Source organism: Scatophagus argus, chromosome 11, assembly GCF_020382885.2.
Source record: "Scatophagus argus isolate fScaArg1 chromosome 11, fScaArg1.pri, whole genome shotgun sequence".
In the NCBI taxonomy this organism is placed as follows: domain Eukaryota; kingdom Metazoa; phylum Chordata; class Actinopteri; family Scatophagidae; genus Scatophagus; species Scatophagus argus.
The window spans coordinates 1374360-1393717 of NC_058503.1; the positions used below are offsets into that span (position 1 = coordinate 1374360).

Here is a 19358-nt window from a genome sequence, read left to right on the forward strand (position 1 = left end):
ATGTTTCAAAGTGCTGCATCTCACGACCGTCAAATGTCACTTTCAGCACTCTGTAAACAAGAGAAAAATAAAGACAGGTCACAGGTTGCTCTAAAATACAGGATGTGGTTATTGCACTATGTAACTTAGTTTGTACAAACAGACATCCATATGCTGTGGCAATGGCATATAGCATGTAGTGTTTTGCTTTTGCAGTGAGAGTGGATGTGGCTCAGACCCAGTGGTTTACTTTTACTTTCTTAGGCCTTACAAGTTAACCGGGAAACCTTCTTAGAGGTTGGAAACAGTCTGATTTGGGCTGAAAGAACCATTATACAAGAGAAAAGGCGGTCAAAGCAATTATTTTGACAAACCAAAACATGAAAAGACAACATTCAGCCTTCTGGGGTTAGAAGTAAAAAAAAAACAAAAACGTCCACTTGGAAAAAAAACCCCGTGGTGGATCGTGATGGGATGTGGGGGCGTTCCTCTATTGGCTTTAAAAGAGCAACTTGACACTGAGTCTTATTTTGGTCGTTTCTCTTCCTGGCAATCTGTCCAGCAGGGGGGCAACGTGTCTAACTTTGCCTGCATATTTAGAAATGTTACTTTTAGTCAGCTGCTTAATGTACTGAGCTCCCGTGAAACCTACAGTAATCCCAACAGACAGAAACTTTGGTTCAAAACGCTTTGCTGGTGAAATGGGTGTTGCTGACTGAAGTAGGGAACGATCGTCCCGGATCACGTCCTGCCATTGCGTCGCCAAGAGTCCGGAGGCTGAGGTTTGTGTGGACATTTCTGGGAAAGACTCCAAAGCGCACTTTTGTTACGAAGAACCTGGGAAGAAGCAACGGCCGCGCTGTACACTTTTTTATTTCTTTTCTTTTTTTTTTTTTTTTTTGCATTTTGTCAGAAGTTCATCTTTCCTGCGCCCAGATCATCTCATAGTTTGTTGGAAATAAACAATGTCCAAGGATTATGTAGATAGTTTAAGTTATTAGGGTGAGTGTACTTTGGAGATGTTACGTGGTCCACAACTTTTCGCCGAAATACTTTATTCATTTTCTCTGGGAGCTGAGGAATTACTTTAAGTATTTTGGATGATCTATACTGCTGATCCTCTGGGATTATACTTGAAAACTTCTGGATGTAAACCGACTTTCGCACTAAATTCCAAGCTCTTCTTCTTTTATTCGCACTGTCTGCCAAATAAAGAGCAAATGAAGTGGATTTCCACGGCAGGAGGTATGCTCTGAAAGAGATCACTGGCAGACTGTTATGTGCCGATCCTGCACACTGTATGTCTTCATCTGGAATTAATTGATTAACAATCTCAAATGCACTAAAGACGCGTGGTGATCGCGGCTCCGCCACTGGATCTGTATCTTTCCCTCAGTGAGTGTGTACTTCATCTGACATCTCGCCACAATGCGGGGGGCCTTTGTACTCTGTTCATGTCTTATATATCTGTTAACCTGGACAGGTGAAGCCGATAAACAGACTCACCTCAAGCGGGTGCAGTTGCAGAGACGCGCAAGATTTGGGCGTTTCCATTTGTACTCAAAGGACAAAGAGCGCATCGTCGGCCGTGTGCGCCCTGGGTTTGGTTCGGCAATATCGGTGCATAGCTCCAAGAACGGGGGAGATGTACAGGCTGACGAGAGTGTTCCAGTTTCCACTAGGACTGGGGCCGTGCAGGGCAAGAGAGCAGATCAAGGTCTAGCGACAAGGAGAGGGGTGGCAGGACAGATTGGATTGCCCCGTCAGCCGGACACGATGCAAGATGAGGGCACCCCAGGAGCGAGAGCTAGGGTTATCCGGATGCCCAGCGGCGCTGGATCACCAAACCTGTTGGCTAGTTTCGCAGGGAAGAACCGCGTCCTGGTCATCTCTGCGCCTCATGATTCAGATGGCTATTATCGATTGATGATGTCTCTTCTAAAACCGGATGTGTACTGCGAGCTCGCTGAGCGACATGTCCACCAGATTGTCATGTTTCATCAGGAGGGTGAGATGGGGGGCAAGGTGAGGAGGATCACCGCAGAGGGCAAGGTGTTGGAGGAGCCGCTGGACACAGCGCTCATTCCCAGACTTATGAGCTTCCTCAAACTGGAGAAAGGTAAGGAATGTGTGATGGCACTGACATTAGTACATGCTTGTATTTGGGATTATGATCTTTTAATTTCCTCTTCTAAAGTCATTTATTCCAAGTTAAGTAAGGTGCTTGTGCCCGCTGAGATTTATTTCTCCACGGAACATTAACAGGAATCTGAATATGTCAGATCATTTGTTGTGGTCACCAACTTGAGTTTATATGGAGCAGCACACACCACTCCTCATCTGGTTGAAAACATGACAGAATAGCTGACACTGTGTGCACCCTCATCTGATCAGTGATATGGTGACACGCAGGTAAGTTTGGGATGGTGCTGCTGAAGAAGACCCTGCAGGTGGAGGAGAGGTACCCCTACCCTGTGAGGATGGAGGCCATGTACGAGGTGATTGACCAGTCACCCATGAGGAAGTTGGAGAAGCTCAGACAGAAAGGCTTCGTCCAGAAGTGTAGAGGAGCCGGTGTCGAGGGCCAGGTGGAGGAGGGCACACTTACAGGTGATTATGATGAGAATTTTTTTCAGAATTATCAGAGGAGGGGAAGCCAAAAGTCTCGCTTTCTGGAGGTTCTTAATTGCCATCTATTTAAGAAGATCTGCTGCTAATTAATCATTAGTTTGAGAGTAACTCCTCATCAAATTTTATGTAGCTAATGATTTTTTTAATCAAGAAACAAATGAGGAACTAATTAGGAAGGACTTGATGACTGTTGATAACCTAAACTAAAAATATTACAATTAAAATAAAATTTAAAATAAATTAAATTAAAATAAAATAGTCAATGATAGAACATTTTAACAGTAAAATGCATTTTGACAAAACAATTTTATGGCACACTACCATCTGAAGGTACTTTATCACAAACAGGAAAGTATGTGAAATAAAACGTAATAATCTGTCTCTCTGTCTTTGTCGACCAGTAGATACACCAGCAGAAAGAAAACCAGGGAAAAAGATTCAGAGAAAGCCCACGACAACAGCCACGACTGCCACAACCACATCAACGACACGACCAACTACAACAACTACTGCCACCACCACAACAACTACGACCCAGCCCACCACTACCAGCACCACAACCAGAGCAACAACAACCACAACTAAAGCAACAACAACAACAACCAAATCCACCACTACCACCACCAGAAGAACCACCACAAAACGACCCACCACTACCACTACCACTACCCAGAGACCAACCAGAGCTCACACCTCAGCCCTGTGGCTCCCAGCTCCCAGAACCACTGTTGATCCTTACTACTACAACCGCAGAGAGAAGTACCTGGCTAAAACCACACCAGCTGGAGACAATCACACTGACAAGGAAAACAGAGATCCACACAGCCGCAAGCTGGTACCTGCCACCCATAAACCCTCCAGGATCAAGCCCAGCAGGAAGAAGAATGGAGGGGAGAAGGTGATTCAATGAAATTTAGCTTGAGTGTTGTATTGAAGTAGTTGTATTTTTTCATTGACTGCAAAATGTTTTTTGGTTTGATAAAAGTGCATGTGAGTTATTCTGTCACATAGGCTGCTTGTGGAAAACATCACTACTACTTAAATTAATTTTGGAGATTTATATTATTATATAGGTAAAATAAAATTGGCAAAATGATCATCAGGTCGAATCCTTTTTAATCTGTAACATTTTTGCTGCTGAAGTGTTGTTTAGGCGCCATTATACAGTGCAATAACAACAACAGCAACAATCATGCAGATGAGCTTCCCTGAGACAGTTTTTGACAGGTTGTGCAAAAAAAAAAAAAATCAATTGCATCATCTTTTTGGGTGACTGGTCTCAGAGAATCATGCACGTGAAAAAGCGGGTTGTGGAGGTGTTGGGCTGGAGGGGCTACATGTGGACTGAGGCTATGAGGCCGGTTTGATGTACTGCCAGTCCTTTAAAAATGACACTGGAGATGGCTTATGATTAGTTCACTATCAGACAACACTGCAAGACACATTTGTGCAATAATCATGTTGTTTTAAGAGCATCTTTATATGCCAATTTGTGCTCAGATTTTGAGAGAAATAAGTCTTTGGTGTGTATGTGCCAAATGATGTCTTAAATCCTTTAAAAATAGTATATACAAGGTTCTGAAACAGGGTTTTGTGTGTAGTTTTGTTTTATTTGTTTGTTTGTCTCCATGTAGGGCGGCACGGTGGTGCAGTGGTTAGCACTGTCGCCTCATAGCAAGAGGGTTCCAGGTTCGAATCCCGGTCTGGGCCCTTCTATGTGGAGTTTGCATGTTCTCCCTGTGCCTGCGTGGGTTTCTCCGGCTTCCTCCCACAATTGGCTACTCTAAATTGCCCCTAGGTGTGAGTGTGAGAGTGTGTGGTTGTCTGTCTTTGTGTGTTGGCCCTGCGATTGACTGGCGACCAGTCCAGGGTGAACCCCGCCTCTCGCCCGTAGTCAGCTGGGATAGGCTCCAGCTCCCCCGCGACCCTGACGGATAAGCGGTATAGAAAATGGATGCATGGATGTCTCCATGTACTGGGCAAAGGCTAAAACACTGTCATATCATTTTAGGGATCATCACGGATGTAAATATATTACAACATTAAAGGTTGTGAACACTTGCTCTTAATAAACAACTCTTATTTTTCTGTGCAGGTGCTAACTAATGAATACGAGGACAAGTATGAACCTAGCAAGCCGACAGAGGAGACAGAAACCTTCACAGACATCAGTCCCACCAAGAAGGTCAAGGGCAAGCACGATAAGCTTGACAAGAAGAAGAAAAAGAATGACAAGGCTGGCAAGAAAGAAGAGAGGAGAGGAAAGGCGGGGAAAGAGGGAAAGGTCAACGGAAAGAAAAATGGAAAGAAGTTGTTAAAGTTCCCTGAAAAAGAGGACTACCCTAAGCCCACTAAGAAGCCCACGCCCACTCCGAAGGGGTCTCTGGCTTTCTTCCTGGACTACTTTGAGAACAGGAGGCGGCTGCTGGTGAGAGCATGACAAAACTTTTAGTTCATATGAAACTCACTTCCACTTTCTCCTGGCAAAGCTCCTGTTTCCATTATTTGACCAAAGGGAAATGCAAGGGGAAATGCTGGTGCTCAGATGCAGAGGCATTGATCTACCAACTCACAGTACATACACCTCAGAGAGCTTTACTGATCATAGTTAGAGTACCTGTTTCCCCTGTGAGACTTTATACTAACTAGTTAACTAACTGGTTGCTTCTTATTTTACACACACGGATGAGATTGTTATCAATCTTCTCATGCAATGCTCAGCAAGACAGCAAATGTTACCAGATGTCAGACTATTCCGGAGTTTCTACATTAGTAATGAACAGAACTTTAATAGAAGTTATTTTCCTCACCTGTAGAAGTCTTCGTTACCATGAGGTGGTGGTGTATGTTTTCACAGTGATAGCAAAACCATCCTGAATACTTGACAAAACTACTTTGTCTTGATATCCACTTGGAAAATGACTTGTGAAGCCGGACTTAACCTGCATCACTGAAGAACTTTAAATGTGGAGCAGGACAAGAGGATCTACGGTATACTGTGACTCTAAAAAGAGTTTTGTTTGCAAAACAGAGTGCTGGAAAAAACGTAATAAAAGAAAAATTCAACACTTCAACAGTTATTGTTAATTAATCTGTATCTGTGAAAAAAGCTAAACACTGCTGTGCTTTGGGGCAGCCAATTATTCACTTGTTTTGCTCCTTTTTTACACCTGTGTTACATTATACACTGAAATGGTATCTAACATGAATAGGCATAAAATATGCGGAGCAGCCATCTTCCAGCTGTCCGATAGGCTGCACAGCTGTGTGCTAACAGACTCTGTGTCTCTGTTCTGCAGCCGTTATAGATTTGTATCACAGCAGTGCTGTGGGCAGGGTGGGAAAATATGCACCATCCTCCGCCTACATGTTAATGTAAACATCACCTCTGCTTGCATGTGTGTATTTCAATGCAATACCTTAACCTTCGCCTCTCCCGTTCTCCAGCTGATTACATCCCCCAGCGAGGAGAACAGTATGTATGTGCAGCAGAGGGATGAGTACTTGGAGTCTGTGTGTGAAATGGCCATCAGGAAAGTTTCCATCATCACCATCTTTGGTTCCCTGACCAACTCAACCATGAAAATTGATCATTACCAGCTGGGTAAGTAGTATATGCAGTGGCAGCACACATTATCATTTCTCTCATAGCATTAGTAGTTCTCTCAAACGTCAGTCTTAACCCATTCAAGCCTTCTAACTGGTTGGTCAAATTCATCCTTTACTGGACTGTCAGTGGTCTTTGCAGTTGCTGAGTCATTCAGCTGCTCTGAATAAATGTTTATGAAAATCCAGCATCTCAGTGGATGGTTTGCTTACCTCCTCCTGTAAAAATCATACACACTTTAAACCGAAACTTCCCAAAAATATCAAAATATTGTAAATACAGCAACTGACATACCATTAAACAGCTTGTTTCTTATTGCTAATTGCTCAGGGTCATATTAATAAATATTAAGTTCGGGACATCACACAGCTGATCTTCATGTCCATGGACGACTGGTTTTCTGTGTTCCAGAGAGATTTCACTGTGTGGATGTTCTGTACACTGAGAGGCAGGCCAAGAGTCCTGTGTCCTGCCGTGTCTGCTGTCCTGTCCATGCTTTGTCTTTTTTCTGTGATGTCAGGGTAGATGCTTACTTTCCAAGTATCACATTCAGAATGCATATGGACTTTCAAAACCGTGTATTGTGTACCTCTTTGTGCAGGTGATACTAGAAAGAGCTTATTCATACAAATCTGTACTCTGAGGTTAATGCGAAAGTCACTCTGGAGTGTTTACTGCCAGTGACATAATTTTTATATGAGAACTGCTCATTGTATTTTATTGAGGAGTTGGGATTGTGTAGGTCTTCCTATAACAAATGAAGCAAGTTCAGCAGCTGGTAAAGTAAGGGGGTCTGAATCACATGCCAGAATACATATCTTCTTTGTGTATCATCCTAAATAGTAGGAAATACCACCTGAACCCAAACCACAACCATAACCACTACTTGAGTAACCCTAAGCCTAACCACAGTGACATTTACTCTAACATTTAACTCCTCATCAAAGGCTTACAAATGAGTTTCCAGATGTGACTGTTACAGATTCATGTACCCACAATATGGATAACACACATCCCCCCACACACAAACACACACAATTGTAATTATGACAGCTTTTGTTCAAAACAAAAAGAAAAAAAACATGACTGTGCTTTGTCATTGTGCCTGGCAGGCCCCTCACATTTAGAGGACTTTTATTGCTGTCTCAAAGCTGAGGCTGGGGTTAGTGTGTGTTAATGTCTGCATATGCAAACCCACTTTGTAAAACTTTATGAGTCTGTCACTCCATGACAACAAAGTCCAGATGGAATGCTGGAAAAAGTGCAGAAGTGATGTCACTGGCTTCCACTCATGGTAGAACTCGATTACACTTTTGTTCCACTTACCAGCTAGAGAGGTGTGTGTATCAGTGTGTGTGTATGCGAGGATATACTAAACAACTGGTTCTTCCAGTGCTGCCCCTCCCTCAGCTTAGGGTGACCTTGTAGTGTTAAGTTGCTCATATTTGAGTTTGTTTGTTGTGTACAGTCTACGACCAGCATGTTCTGGGGTTTTTCTGATTTAATATACTTATACACAATTCTCGGCACAAGGTCGATGAACCAATGACTAAGAAACACTTATGTGGTCCATGTGTGTTTGTGTTGTGCACATATGTGTGGAGGGAGCGGTGATTGAAGGCTTTTTGCTTTGGTCTGGAGCAAAAACCAGGATGTGGGAGGAGTTTGGTGAGACCATGGGGAAAGACTTTTGTTCGGCCTTGAAATTCTGGCAACCCGTCCAACGACTCAGGAAGGGGAAGTGGCACTTTGTTCCCACTGTTTACAGTGGGGATGGGGAGCTGCTGACCTCAACTGAAGATATAGTTGGACGGTAATGATTTTCGGATCTCCTTAATCCTATCCATGAAGGACAGAGAGCCGGAGACTCAATGATGGGCTCTCCCGTCACTTAGGCAGAAGTTGCTGAGGTAGTGAAACAGCTCTGCAGCGGCATTCCCCCAGGGGTGGATGAGGTCAGTCCTGAGTTTCCCAGGGTTCTGGATGTTGACCTGGACCCAAATTATTGGTGGAAAACGAGACTAGACGAGGCTTTGGCCTGTATAAATGCCAACTGCTGCAACCTTCACGTGATCCTACCAGATATCAGTCAATAAAAGCAGCTCTTTGTCGAGTTGTTGTTTGTTTCCATTCTGCTCTTCACTGTCACGCCAGACACATTTTCAAAGGAACATTGTTTTGAGTTTAGCAATGGAAAACACATTTTACTTTGGAAAACACAATGTGAGCTGAACTCACATTGTGTTTGTGTTTGGAAATCATCACAATTATACTTTCTTACTGTTATGTAAGAGTTTTTATTTGTCAGATGTTACATTTGACTGGCTCATGAACAAAAAGTTTTTCACTTAATTTGGAACAAAATATTACAGCCAAAACTGAGATGTCAGAAGTTATTATATCTTGTGTGTTTTTATGTTCTAGTTTTACTGAATATGCTGCATATCACAAGCACAGTCTCCACACAGACACACACACAATACGTCCCTGTTAATTTCCCTTCATAATCAAATGTAGTGAATTAACAACTATAAACTGTCTCATGGTACCATACTACAATATCTATGTTTTCTCCAGAAAATGACAAGCCTATGAAGGGTCTTCGTCAAGAGGATCTGGTGAACCAGGATCTCATCACAGAGCTGAGGAAAGAGTTTAGCATGACATATGATGACTTCTACATGGTCCTCACCGACACTGACATCAGAGTTAAGGTAAGGACTCTCCGTAGACATTTCTCACAGTTAGGAGCTGGATCCTCTAAAGTCCTTCTGTACAGAATATGATGGGGTCTGTCCAGTTTCAAAGGCCCCACTATCATGGTGGCTGTGGCTCAAGTGGGCTTGGGCAAAATACTTAATCCCAAACTGCTCCCAATGGCTCATCCACTGGTGCGTTAGTGTGAATGGTTATCACTGTTGATGAGCGATGAGTGAATGCTGGTTTGTGTTGTTAAAGAGCCAGTCTAGAAAAGTACTTTAGATAAGTACAATCCATTCCAATTAACTTTCGCCTGAATTTGGAGAATAAAACTGCAGGGGTAGAAGAAGTAATCAGATCCATTACATAAGTAAAAGCAGTAATATATACAGCAAGTAAAAGTTGGGCATCAAAACTTTAAATTAAGTTAAATATGGAAGAAAATTTGCTTCAAGTTAAAAGTAATCATTATTCATTATGTTTTTGGTTTAACATTACTGGTAAGTTAATGTGTGTGGGGATTTTTGGAGAGATTTCTCAACCCATATCTTTACATTCAACACTCAAACACTGACCTTCAAAATCGCCAAATTTTGAATGACACATGGTTTTCACTAGACAGCATAGATGTGAAACATTGTAATCTGAAAAACAACTAAAGCTCTCAAGACAAATGTTGTTGTCTGAAAAGGAGAGTAGAGTAGAAGTTTAAATTTGTATAAAATTGTTATGGGGGGAGCAACAAACATTTAAAAAAAGAATTACATACTAGAACATACAATACAAACAATGACAACAATATTAGGTTGTCTGAGGTAGACAGTGTTTATTAACCTTACAGAGGGGCATGACTGATAAGGTTTGCTGCCTAGCTCCCACCTTAATGTCATCGTTTTATTATTAGCCCTGGCCGTTAGCCACTACCTTAATGATAACGGTTAATTTGTTAATGGGCGGTGTATATCAGCTAAGCTGTAATAGTGAAACGGCTAACGCTATTATGTGCACCAGCCAGGTTAACATTTAGGACAACTGTTGAAGACTTCACTGGCTTTACTGGCCTATCGAAATTCCTCATAAAGATACTTTGTAGCATTGTTGCATTTAGGCTTATCGACACCCTTAACCTTTGGCTGGTTGTTTGCCTCATATACAAAATACTTCCCTACGACACTTCCCCTTTTTTGATTTTAAACTAAAAGTGGTCGCGAAGGCCCTTCAGTAGTAGCCCTTTCCATGTTCAGCCAGATCAGTGTTGTGAACGTCAACAGTCATTCATGTCTTCAGCTGGTCGTGAGAGCAGGGCTTTTGTGCCTCCCATTCTGCTGCAGTGTTGTGTGAAGTTGTGTGTCAGTTGGAGTAGGCGAAGATGGCACTGTTGATATCGATTCATATACAAATGAGTATCTAATGCGATACAGAGTTTTAGTATTGATTAGTATCTGAGTATCGATTTTTTTTGACAACCCTAGAAGCAGCTAGAAGTTAATTTGTTAAGTCGAGAAATATTCTAACACATTATGTGACCATGTCCTTTTTAGCCGCTAAAGTAGCATGGCTCTGCGGATGGCAGTGTTGGGTCTGGTGATCCCTCAGCTTTTCGAAAAAAAGCTTTTTTTAAAAAACATACACTTTGTTGAACATAAATGAAATACATTAACCCTCGATAATCATGTCAAGGGTTACAGGTGCTTTAATGATGACTTTAGTCATCAAAGGTATTAATAATTGTAATACAGTATGCAGTACAGTGAAAAAGAAAACAGAAGACAGAAAATAAGAAAAAGAGAGATTCAAGAGTCTCTTATTGTCATTATGCAAGCATAACGAAATTTTGTGCAGATTCTCATCTTAAAAACACAGATGTACATTTAAGCGAAATAAACGTTTACATTAATGCATCTGGAAAGACAAAAGAAATGCAGTGTATGTACACTTAAATATACAGTGGAGATTAAAATTAGAGAACAACCTATAATTTCTAATTTCTACTAGATGTGGTGAGCTGCTCTAAGGTGACTGAAACCCTGCGACAGCAGGTTAACCAGATGCAGGCCAAAGGGATGACCCTTTCAGCCATTGCCAGAGAAGCTGGCCATTCTAAGTCTATGATTTCTAGAGTATTACAGCTTTATATTTGCACTAATTCATTCTATTGCAATGCAAAGGGGGAGGAGTTGCCAGTTCCACTTAGCCTTCATTTTTCTGAGGGACCCACCTTTATCGGCCATGCCTTTTGAAGGATCCAACCGCTGAATTGGGATAGACTGTGAAAGACCTCTAAACTCGCCATGAACAGAACCCTGATCATACTTTCATGCTAATGTTGAAATACTTTCCTTTTACATGGTGGACTGTTTGTATTTGATTTAACTGTTTTCTGCTATATTTGTGACACTGCTGTTAGTTTGTTGGTCTGCATTCTCTGTCTACAGGTTTACCGCCCGTCTGCCCAGCACTTTCATCTTCTGTTTCTCTTTGGAGGTGGACTGATGCGTCCTTGTACTGCCAACATGCTGCTGACACTAAAACACTGTTTTAATTCAGACAACATGACATTTGCCCGCCATCTGTGTGTGTGTATATGTGTGTGTGCATGCCAGGGTAAATCACCAGGTTGTTTTTGGACAGATTAATCAAAGAGGCCAGTGTTCACCTCTCTGCTGACAGAGGCAGAGACAGGGAAGTCTGTGAACATACAAGGATGTGGGTGTGGGCATGAGGCAGAAAGTGGGAGAGAGACCAGAGTGGAAAGAGGTGTGAAATAGTGAGAACGAGCTGTGCAGCAGATTCACTAAATCCCACAGAAGGTGTCAGAGTGTGTGGCTGTGTTACATTTTCTTGCATGTTTTAGATATTCATTCTGAGAATGCTTACCATTTTGTAAATTAAATGGGATGCTGTGTTACATTTAGAATGCCTGTGATGTTGCAAAGGCCACACCACATTTACTAACATGTTCCAAAACTTCACTTCATTGCTTTATTGGAAACAGCTTACCCTTTGTTTTATGGATTTGTGGAATTCTGTTTTCATATCCTCTGTGTTGTTTCCAAAGGCATATTGATTTATTTATCTTGTATCTTCACCACATTTTGAACCAGCTTTTCAGAGTATAATTGGTACTTGTTCTTTTGTCAGCAAACCTATGAGGTTCCCATCGCCATGAAGGCTGTATTTGACTACATCGACACCTTTTCCTCCCGCATCCGAGAGATGGAACAGCAAAAGAGAGATGGGGTTGTCTGTAAGAAAGAGGATAAGCCCAGATCGTTGGAGAACTTCCTCTCCAGGTTAAGTTGTTTTGAAAAATACACAACATGGCTTTAAGTCTATGGGCATGCGAACATTCTGAGTATTAATATAATAAGCCTCCATAACAGCCTGCTTTTCTCTCAACAAGATTTTGTAACTCCCATCCTGTCACAAGAGCAATAGTGACTCCTAGCATTATGTGATAAAGCCTTGCTTTCAGTTCCAAGTCTTTAAGCAAAGAAGAATTGTTGTTTGGTGATTTCCTGAAACTCCACACACACTTTGATCTAAAATATCATTGATGTAGCATTATGTTTTCATTTAAATTGCATTGCAACATTGGGAAGATTGTTTCAGCCTGTTCATGTTCATGCTCCATGGATACTGAAAATAGCATAAGCCCTGCTGTACCTCAAGGCTGAGTCATTGCAATCATATATTTCCCTGAGATGTCTAACGCAGACAGGCTGTCTCTTGTTACCATAGAGACGTGAATTCCAGCTCCTGATCCTTGCTGAGTTTTGGCAGGTTTTTGACCATAATTCAGGGTTGTCACCCTCTGGCAGTAATAACATGGGAATATGTCAGTGTATGATCACAAACTTCTTGTCTTAGAACAGAGCTTTCACTGCTGCAACAAAGTGGCACTTAAATCCAGAATAAAATTTTCTGTGATTGTAGGTTCCGCTGGAGGCGCCGCCTATTCATTATCTCCACCCCAACCGATGAGGAGTGGGCCTATCAGCAGCAGCTGTATTCCCTAACAAGCCAGGCTTGCAACCTTGGTGAGTAACACTAAAACCAACCTGTGCCTGCAATTAATAACTTTCCTAAGGGCAGAACTTTAAAGTGATAGCCAAAATAAAAAAAACAAAAAACACCTGACTACAAGAAAGCCTACGACTCAATGCCGCACACCTGGATAATGAAATGTGTGGAAATTTACCACATTAACAGGACACTAAGAGCATTCATAAAGAACTTGATGGGTGGACGACACATCTAGAGGACAACTCAAAGCCAATTGTACAAGTTACCATCAAGTTTGGCATAAACCAAGGTGATGTGCTATCTAAGGCAGTTTTTCCTCGCCACTGTCGCCAAGTGCTTGCTCACGGGGGAATGTTGGGCTCTCTCTATTTTACAATTTAATTAAAGAGTTTGGTCTAGACCTGCTCAAATTGGAAAGTGTCATGAGATAACTTTTGTTGTGAATTGGCGCTATATAAATAAACTGAATTGAAAAACTAAACTCTATTGCTGTTCTGCGATGATCTGCGATGATTGAAGAGTGGTTACGGATACTGGTTCCAAAGTGGAGTAACCATGAACCACTTTCTCTATATGGATGACATCAAGCTGCACGCCAAGAGTGAGTGAGCCATTGACTCACTGATCCACATCACCAGGATCTACAGCAATTATATCGGAATGTCATTAGGACTAGATAAGTGTGGTGGGATGGTAACAAAGAGAGGGAAGATAATCAGAACTACCGGAAGGCAACATTACCGATGTTCAGAACAAGTACACATACCTTGGGATATGCAAATGGAAATCATGAGAAGGCCGCAAGGAAGTCAGCTGCAGTCACATGCCTACACAGAGAGAGGCAGGTCGCGAGAAGTCAGCTGAATGGTAAGAACAAGGTCCAGGCCATCAACACATACTCCCTGCCAGACATCAACTGGTAGGAGGGAAGATTAGTGAACGTTAGAGCCACAAAGATCCAGGAATACATCAGGAAGATGGGCCCCAGAGATGCTAAGTGAATACCTCAAACAGCAGAAACCTGGCAATGATGAAAAGGAAAAGGACGACCCATCGTGGTGGGACAAGCCTTTGCATGGCAGGGCTGATATCAAGAAATCCTACCAATGCCTGGAAAAGGCTGGATTGAAGGACAGCACAGAAGTGCTAATCATGGCAGCACAAGAACAGGTCCTCAGTACAAGATCAGTAGACGCTGGGGTCTACCACACCGGACAGGACTCCAGGTATAGACTGTGCAGCAATGCCGTTGAGACAGTTCAGTACATGACAGCATGGTGTAAGACGCAGGCAGGAACAACGTACATGGAACGGCATAAACAAGTGGCTGGCATAGTATACAGGAACATCTGCACTGAGTATGGGCTGGAAGTCCCAAGGTCAGAATGGAAGACGCCTCCCAAGGTGGTTGCGAATGACCAAGCTAAGATCCCGTGAGACTTTCAGATCCAGACTGACAAAATGGTGATGACCAACCAGCTGGACATTGTGGTAGTCGACAAAGAACAGAAGAAGGCAGTGGTGATAGATGTAGCAATCCCAAGCAACAGCAATATCAAGAAGAAGGAACATGAGAACCTCAAAAAATACCAAGGGCTGAAAGAGAAGCTAGAAAAGATGTGGCAAGTAAGACAACAGTGACGCCAGTGGTAAGTGGGGAAATGAGGGCTGTGACCCCGAAACCGGAAGAGTGGCTACAGCAGATTCTAGGTACAATATCAGTGATCTCTGTCCAGAAGAGCACAGTTCTAGGAACAGCCAAGATACTGCACAGAGCCCTCAAACTCCCAGGTCTATGGCAGGCGACCCACACCTGAGGAAAACACACACACCACCCCAGAGGGGGTGAGAGGGGGATTTTTGTGTGTTTGTGTATTCAGACTTTGCTGAAAGAACTCAAAACCATAAAATATATTTGGAGAAACCTACTGGGATAGATACCACTAGAGCTAAACTGGAAAATTAGTTTTTTGTTTTGTTTTGTTTTTACTCCAGTGATCTAATCTTTTTAAAAAAATATTTATAGCCCTTTCTGTTTTGCTTTTTTTTTATATATATATTTTGATATTATATAATCTATAACTTGATATTATTGTGTTATTTGTGTTGCTAAGTAGGCTAGGTATTCAATTAGCATAGCCAGGGCTGTGAGGACCTTGGATTTTCTGTTGCTGTATTTTGTCCTGTCTGTGTGTACTCAGAAACAGTGACTCCACTCATACTGAGTGCTCTTTCTCTACTCCAAACAATTTCCTGCTGCAGCAGTCAGAAACACAAAAACAAATAAAATAGAAAGCTTAACTTCATAGGAAAGACCTGCCTTCTCTAACTTTCGGTCAGTTCATCTTCATTAATAATTAATTCAGATTGCCAGAATGAATGTTAAGTTTGCTGAAAATGTCTTGAATTATTATTATGCCTATTCACCTGTAGATTGCTATTTTGAATGATTTCAACTGACCAAAATCTGTGTGCGTGTGTGTGTGTGTTTGTTCATACTGTGTGTGTATTTCTTCCCCTGACAACGGCCTTTTCAGCCTACCGGTTGCCAGTCAACTTTTCCACAGTTGCTTAAATGTTATTAGTGTATATCTGAAAAAAGGACACGTATTTAAATGTTGCAGTGCTCAACAGCCTGACTTGTCTGACAGATTTATGTAAGATTAATGTAAACTTTAAATAGCCCGCGGTGAAGTCAGTAAAACCAAATAAATGCTGTCATCAAGTTTCCCCTTTACTTGAACCTCATGTTTTAGTCTTGTTTACATGAATCCAAGATTTCTGACATTTCTCCTGTTCCACCTCCCTTACTTCTTTTACACTCTTCCATAATGCTTAAAATAGTCAAGAACATTAATGTATTTGTCACACTTAGAACTTTTATTCTTACTTTAGCATTCAGTTAAATCTTAAGACTTCATTTGATGCAATATTAATATTAATTAATAATGCCTTATCTTTTCTTCTTATCCTTCTTTTGTCTTTAAAATAAATCCTTGAATTTGCAGTCAATGTAAGTAGCCTACGCTCAGTAGTTAACACCAAATGTCTGTTGATGCATTAACCTGAAAAGGCAAAGTTCAGCAGTAACACCAGCTATGGTACTTTAGCATCCTGGCAGTCATAAATATTTTCTTATGAATGTTTTGCTACTAATCTTTAAAACCCTTACAAATGATTTATTAATGTTGAAAAAGTCAATAATCATAGCATATATATTACATCTATAAATAAGTCTAAAATATACTTTATTAGAAGGCAGTAGCCATTTGTGACACCACTATGTCTGTTTTCCTGTAGTGGGTCAGGTGACAGAAGACAAAAATTTTCTCTTGCTTATCAGAAGGCCCAGACCAGGTTCTGTGAGGACTTTTTCCCCTCATATGTTGCTCTTGGCTGGTTTGGTCCACAGGGCTGTTCTCTCCCTCCCTACCCTAAACAAAGGCCTGTCCTGCTGACTGGGCTGAAGGCCTGAGAGGTTTGATCCTGGTATTCCGCACTTGGCTCTCACCAAGTAAAGCCTGCGTTCTCCTGCGTTTAATGTGGGCTTTCTCACTTCAGAGGGAACAGCTTTTTGGCAGGACCACCACATGCTCCTCCCTTTACCTAGAAACCAATGCCAGCTACAGTGAAATCAGCTTGGATAAGCAGAAGGACTAGTGGGGGAAAAAACATTTGGTCAGCATATTATAGTAATAATGTTCTTGTTTGAAATGTGACTTTTACTGTAAGATATTTGCCCCTCTCTGATGTGTGTTGTCGCTGTGGTTGTTGTTGTCATGGTGACGTAGGTCTGAGGCACATCGCCATTCTGAAGTTGGTCGGCACAGAGCCACCAGATATTGGTGGAGTCTTGGAACTCTATCCTATTAATGGTAAGAACTTTCTCTTAATATACTGAATTGGACTCTGGGTCAGCCATGTCTGTAGCAAGACCTGCATAGTACACATAAATGGTAAATGGTAGTACATCTGTTTTTCCACATAGAACCTTCCTTTACTAAATGCTAAGACCATGCTGTCATTAAGTTAACTTATTTCACTTCAACTCTCAACAGCTGTCTTTCTCCATGCTATAGGTCTTGCCCGTATCCTCCTTGTGCAAAACCAGAATCCTAATATATCCACAAATCCCCCAGTAGTTTTTGTATTTTGTTTCTGTAACCTACTTATCATTAGTAAGAGAATCTAAGCTTGAAGGTCCACTTACTGTTCCATCACATCCCCAGAGGAACCTCAAAGATCTGTTATGTAACAAAGATACTCTCCATACAACCTTACAGCTGCATAACCATGTGTGCTGCTGAGTGATGGGGGATTTGGAATCAAATATGAATTATTGCTTATGACTTGGGTGGCACGGTGGTGCAGTGGTTAGCACTGTCACCCCACGGTAAGGGGTTTCCAGGTTCAAGTCTGTGTTTGGCCCCTTCTGTGAGGAGTTTGCATGTTGTCCCTGTGCCTGCTTGGGTTTTCTCTAGGTACTCTGGCTTCCTCCCACAGCCTAAACACACACACACCCTACCCCACACCCCTACTCCATAACCCTGCACAGATAAGCGGTATAGAAAATGGATGGAAGGGTGGATGCTTTTGACTTAGTAGATGTTGTTTGTTTAAACTCTTAATCCAAACAGGGGTTAATTTTACTGGAAAAAAAGAGAGGAGTCAGACTTACGCAAGACTGTAAAAACCAGAGCTGTTGCCAGATGACTAAATTTTTTGAGGTTTCTCCTCTTGGCATTTGAGTTTTAGATACTGTAAATGGAAAACATGGCAGTAATGTCTATAAAGAATGAAAGATCTGTTTTAACCTGAATCTGCTCCATCCAGGAAGTGCTACCGTGGAGCGTGAAGGCCTGTCAGGCACCCTGGTGAAGGACATGAGGAACTACTTCCAGATCAGCCCAGAATACTTCTCCATGCTGCTGGTTGGGAAGGACGGAAACGTTAAGTCCTGGTACCCTTCACCCATGTGGTCCATGGCTATTATCTATGACCTGGTAGACTCTATGCAGCTACGCAGACAGGAGATGGCCATCCAGCAGTCACTGGGTATGCGATGCCCTGAGGACGAGTATGGTGGCTATGGCTACCATCAGCATGGATATGAACACGGTTACCAGGATGGCTATCATCAGGGCTATGGTTACTAATTTCTTGCTCTGCCATGCAACTGGTGCTTGGCACTATTGACCTGTTTCATTTTTCACCCATAACCCTTTTATAACCTTTCCTACCCATCTTCCACCGAGCAGTTGCCTCAGGTCGAGTGAGATCCCTTAATGTTTTGTAGCACTTACAAGGGGGCTTTAACCAGAGTCAGTTAGTCAGAGTGTGATGTGTAGATCAGGGATCAGGGATCTGCTGTGTTTAGTTTTGTTTCTGACTTCAAATAAGGAGTCTTTTGCATTATATTATCTTCCCCCTTCACTTGCATTCCAGGTCAGATTTACATATTCGTGTTATCAGTACAGACCTTTATTTTGTAGATAATGGTCTAAAATAAGACGTATGTATTTATTGGACATCTGTTGGTACATTATTTCTCTTTTGTAAAGTTTCTGTTGCTACACAATGTTCTTATTTATACTACACTGCTATATGACAAATGATCATTTGTTTAATAGGAGTAGTGGTCCCTGAATTGCTTGCTTTGCACAGTATATTAACATTCACCAGTTTGTTTCCAGACTCTCTTATTTGAAGCTACATCTCCTCCTAGTGGTCTAATAAGATGATTAGAAGGGAAATTGCTTGACAGTATATTTTATTGGCCATTTAACAACAAAACTAACCCAATCATATATTCAGAAAAACATGTGCTGTACTTCAGACAATGAAAAGTAAAAGAGATGGTTTTTAACCAACAATAGTGATAAACATGTAGGGCTAGCCAATAATTGTTGAAATCCATTGAGCTTAGTATTCCTCCACGATTTGCAAACATAAATTTATCTTAAATGTGCATTCCATTATGAACAGGACATCTAGAATCTTTCATTTGATGCAATGATGCAACTGATTTGGGGTACTGATATTGTACTTAACGTTTTAATATAAAGTGATAATACAATGAGGTTTATTGCGTCTTTCCCTTTTGCAATCTCCTTAACCCCTCTCTTTCCCGCTTCTCTGTACTTCCCCCCTCTTCATGGTTCATCTTCTTTCATCCACAGTTGCTTTCTTCTCCACTTCCCTATACTGTCATGTGTCCCAACATCCTGTTTTGTCCCCATCCTGTGACACATCTATGGTCCATTCATTTGCTCACATTTACACCTCTTTCCCTATAGCGCTATTACTACACATGAAATTTTCAGCTTTTAAATGCATCACTGTTACTTAAATGTTTACAAAATTAAAGCTGGTTATATCAGAGTAACACTCATTAAAATATTATGTCACAAACAAG

The 19358-nt window shown here is 41.6% G+C and overlaps 1 protein-coding gene across 2 annotated transcripts; it reads left to right on the top strand.

Moving 5' to 3' along the window:
* The first annotated feature begins 482 nt into the window (after positions 1–482).
* Positions 483–19023, top strand: ccdc80 (coiled-coil domain containing 80). 2 transcript variants are annotated; one of them, XM_046404925.1, is made up of 10 exons: positions 483–2098; positions 2392–2589; positions 3012–3508; positions 4706–5038; positions 6058–6214; positions 8795–8931; positions 12059–12210; positions 12854–12957; positions 16735–16818; positions 17777–19023. In XM_046404925.1, the coding sequence occupies exons 1-10, from the start codon at positions 1408–1410 to the stop codon at positions 18097–18099; spliced, it is 2676 nt and encodes an 891-aa protein (XP_046260881.1). In that variant the 5' UTR covers positions 483–1407; the 3' UTR covers positions 18100–19023. The 2 variants fall into 2 exon arrangements, with proteins under 2 accessions (XP_046260881.1, XP_046260882.1); XM_046404926.1 differs by having other exon boundaries at positions 484–2098; positions 3015–3508.
* The last annotated feature ends 335 nt before the right edge of the window (positions 19024–19358 follow it).

Coding starts and splice junctions, on each gene's coding strand:
- ccdc80 (XM_046404925.1), top strand. CDS start 1,408: ATGCGGGGGGCCTTTGTACTCTGTTCATGTCTTATATATCTGTTAACC. Junction 5,039..6,057: donor AGAACAGGAGGCGGCTGCTG/GTGAGAGCATGA, acceptor CCCGTTCTCCAG/CTGATTACATCCCCCAGCGA. Junction 12,211..12,853: donor TTGGAGAACTTCCTCTCCAG/GTTAAGTTGTTT, acceptor CTGTGATTGTAG/GTTCCGCTGGAGGCGCCGCC.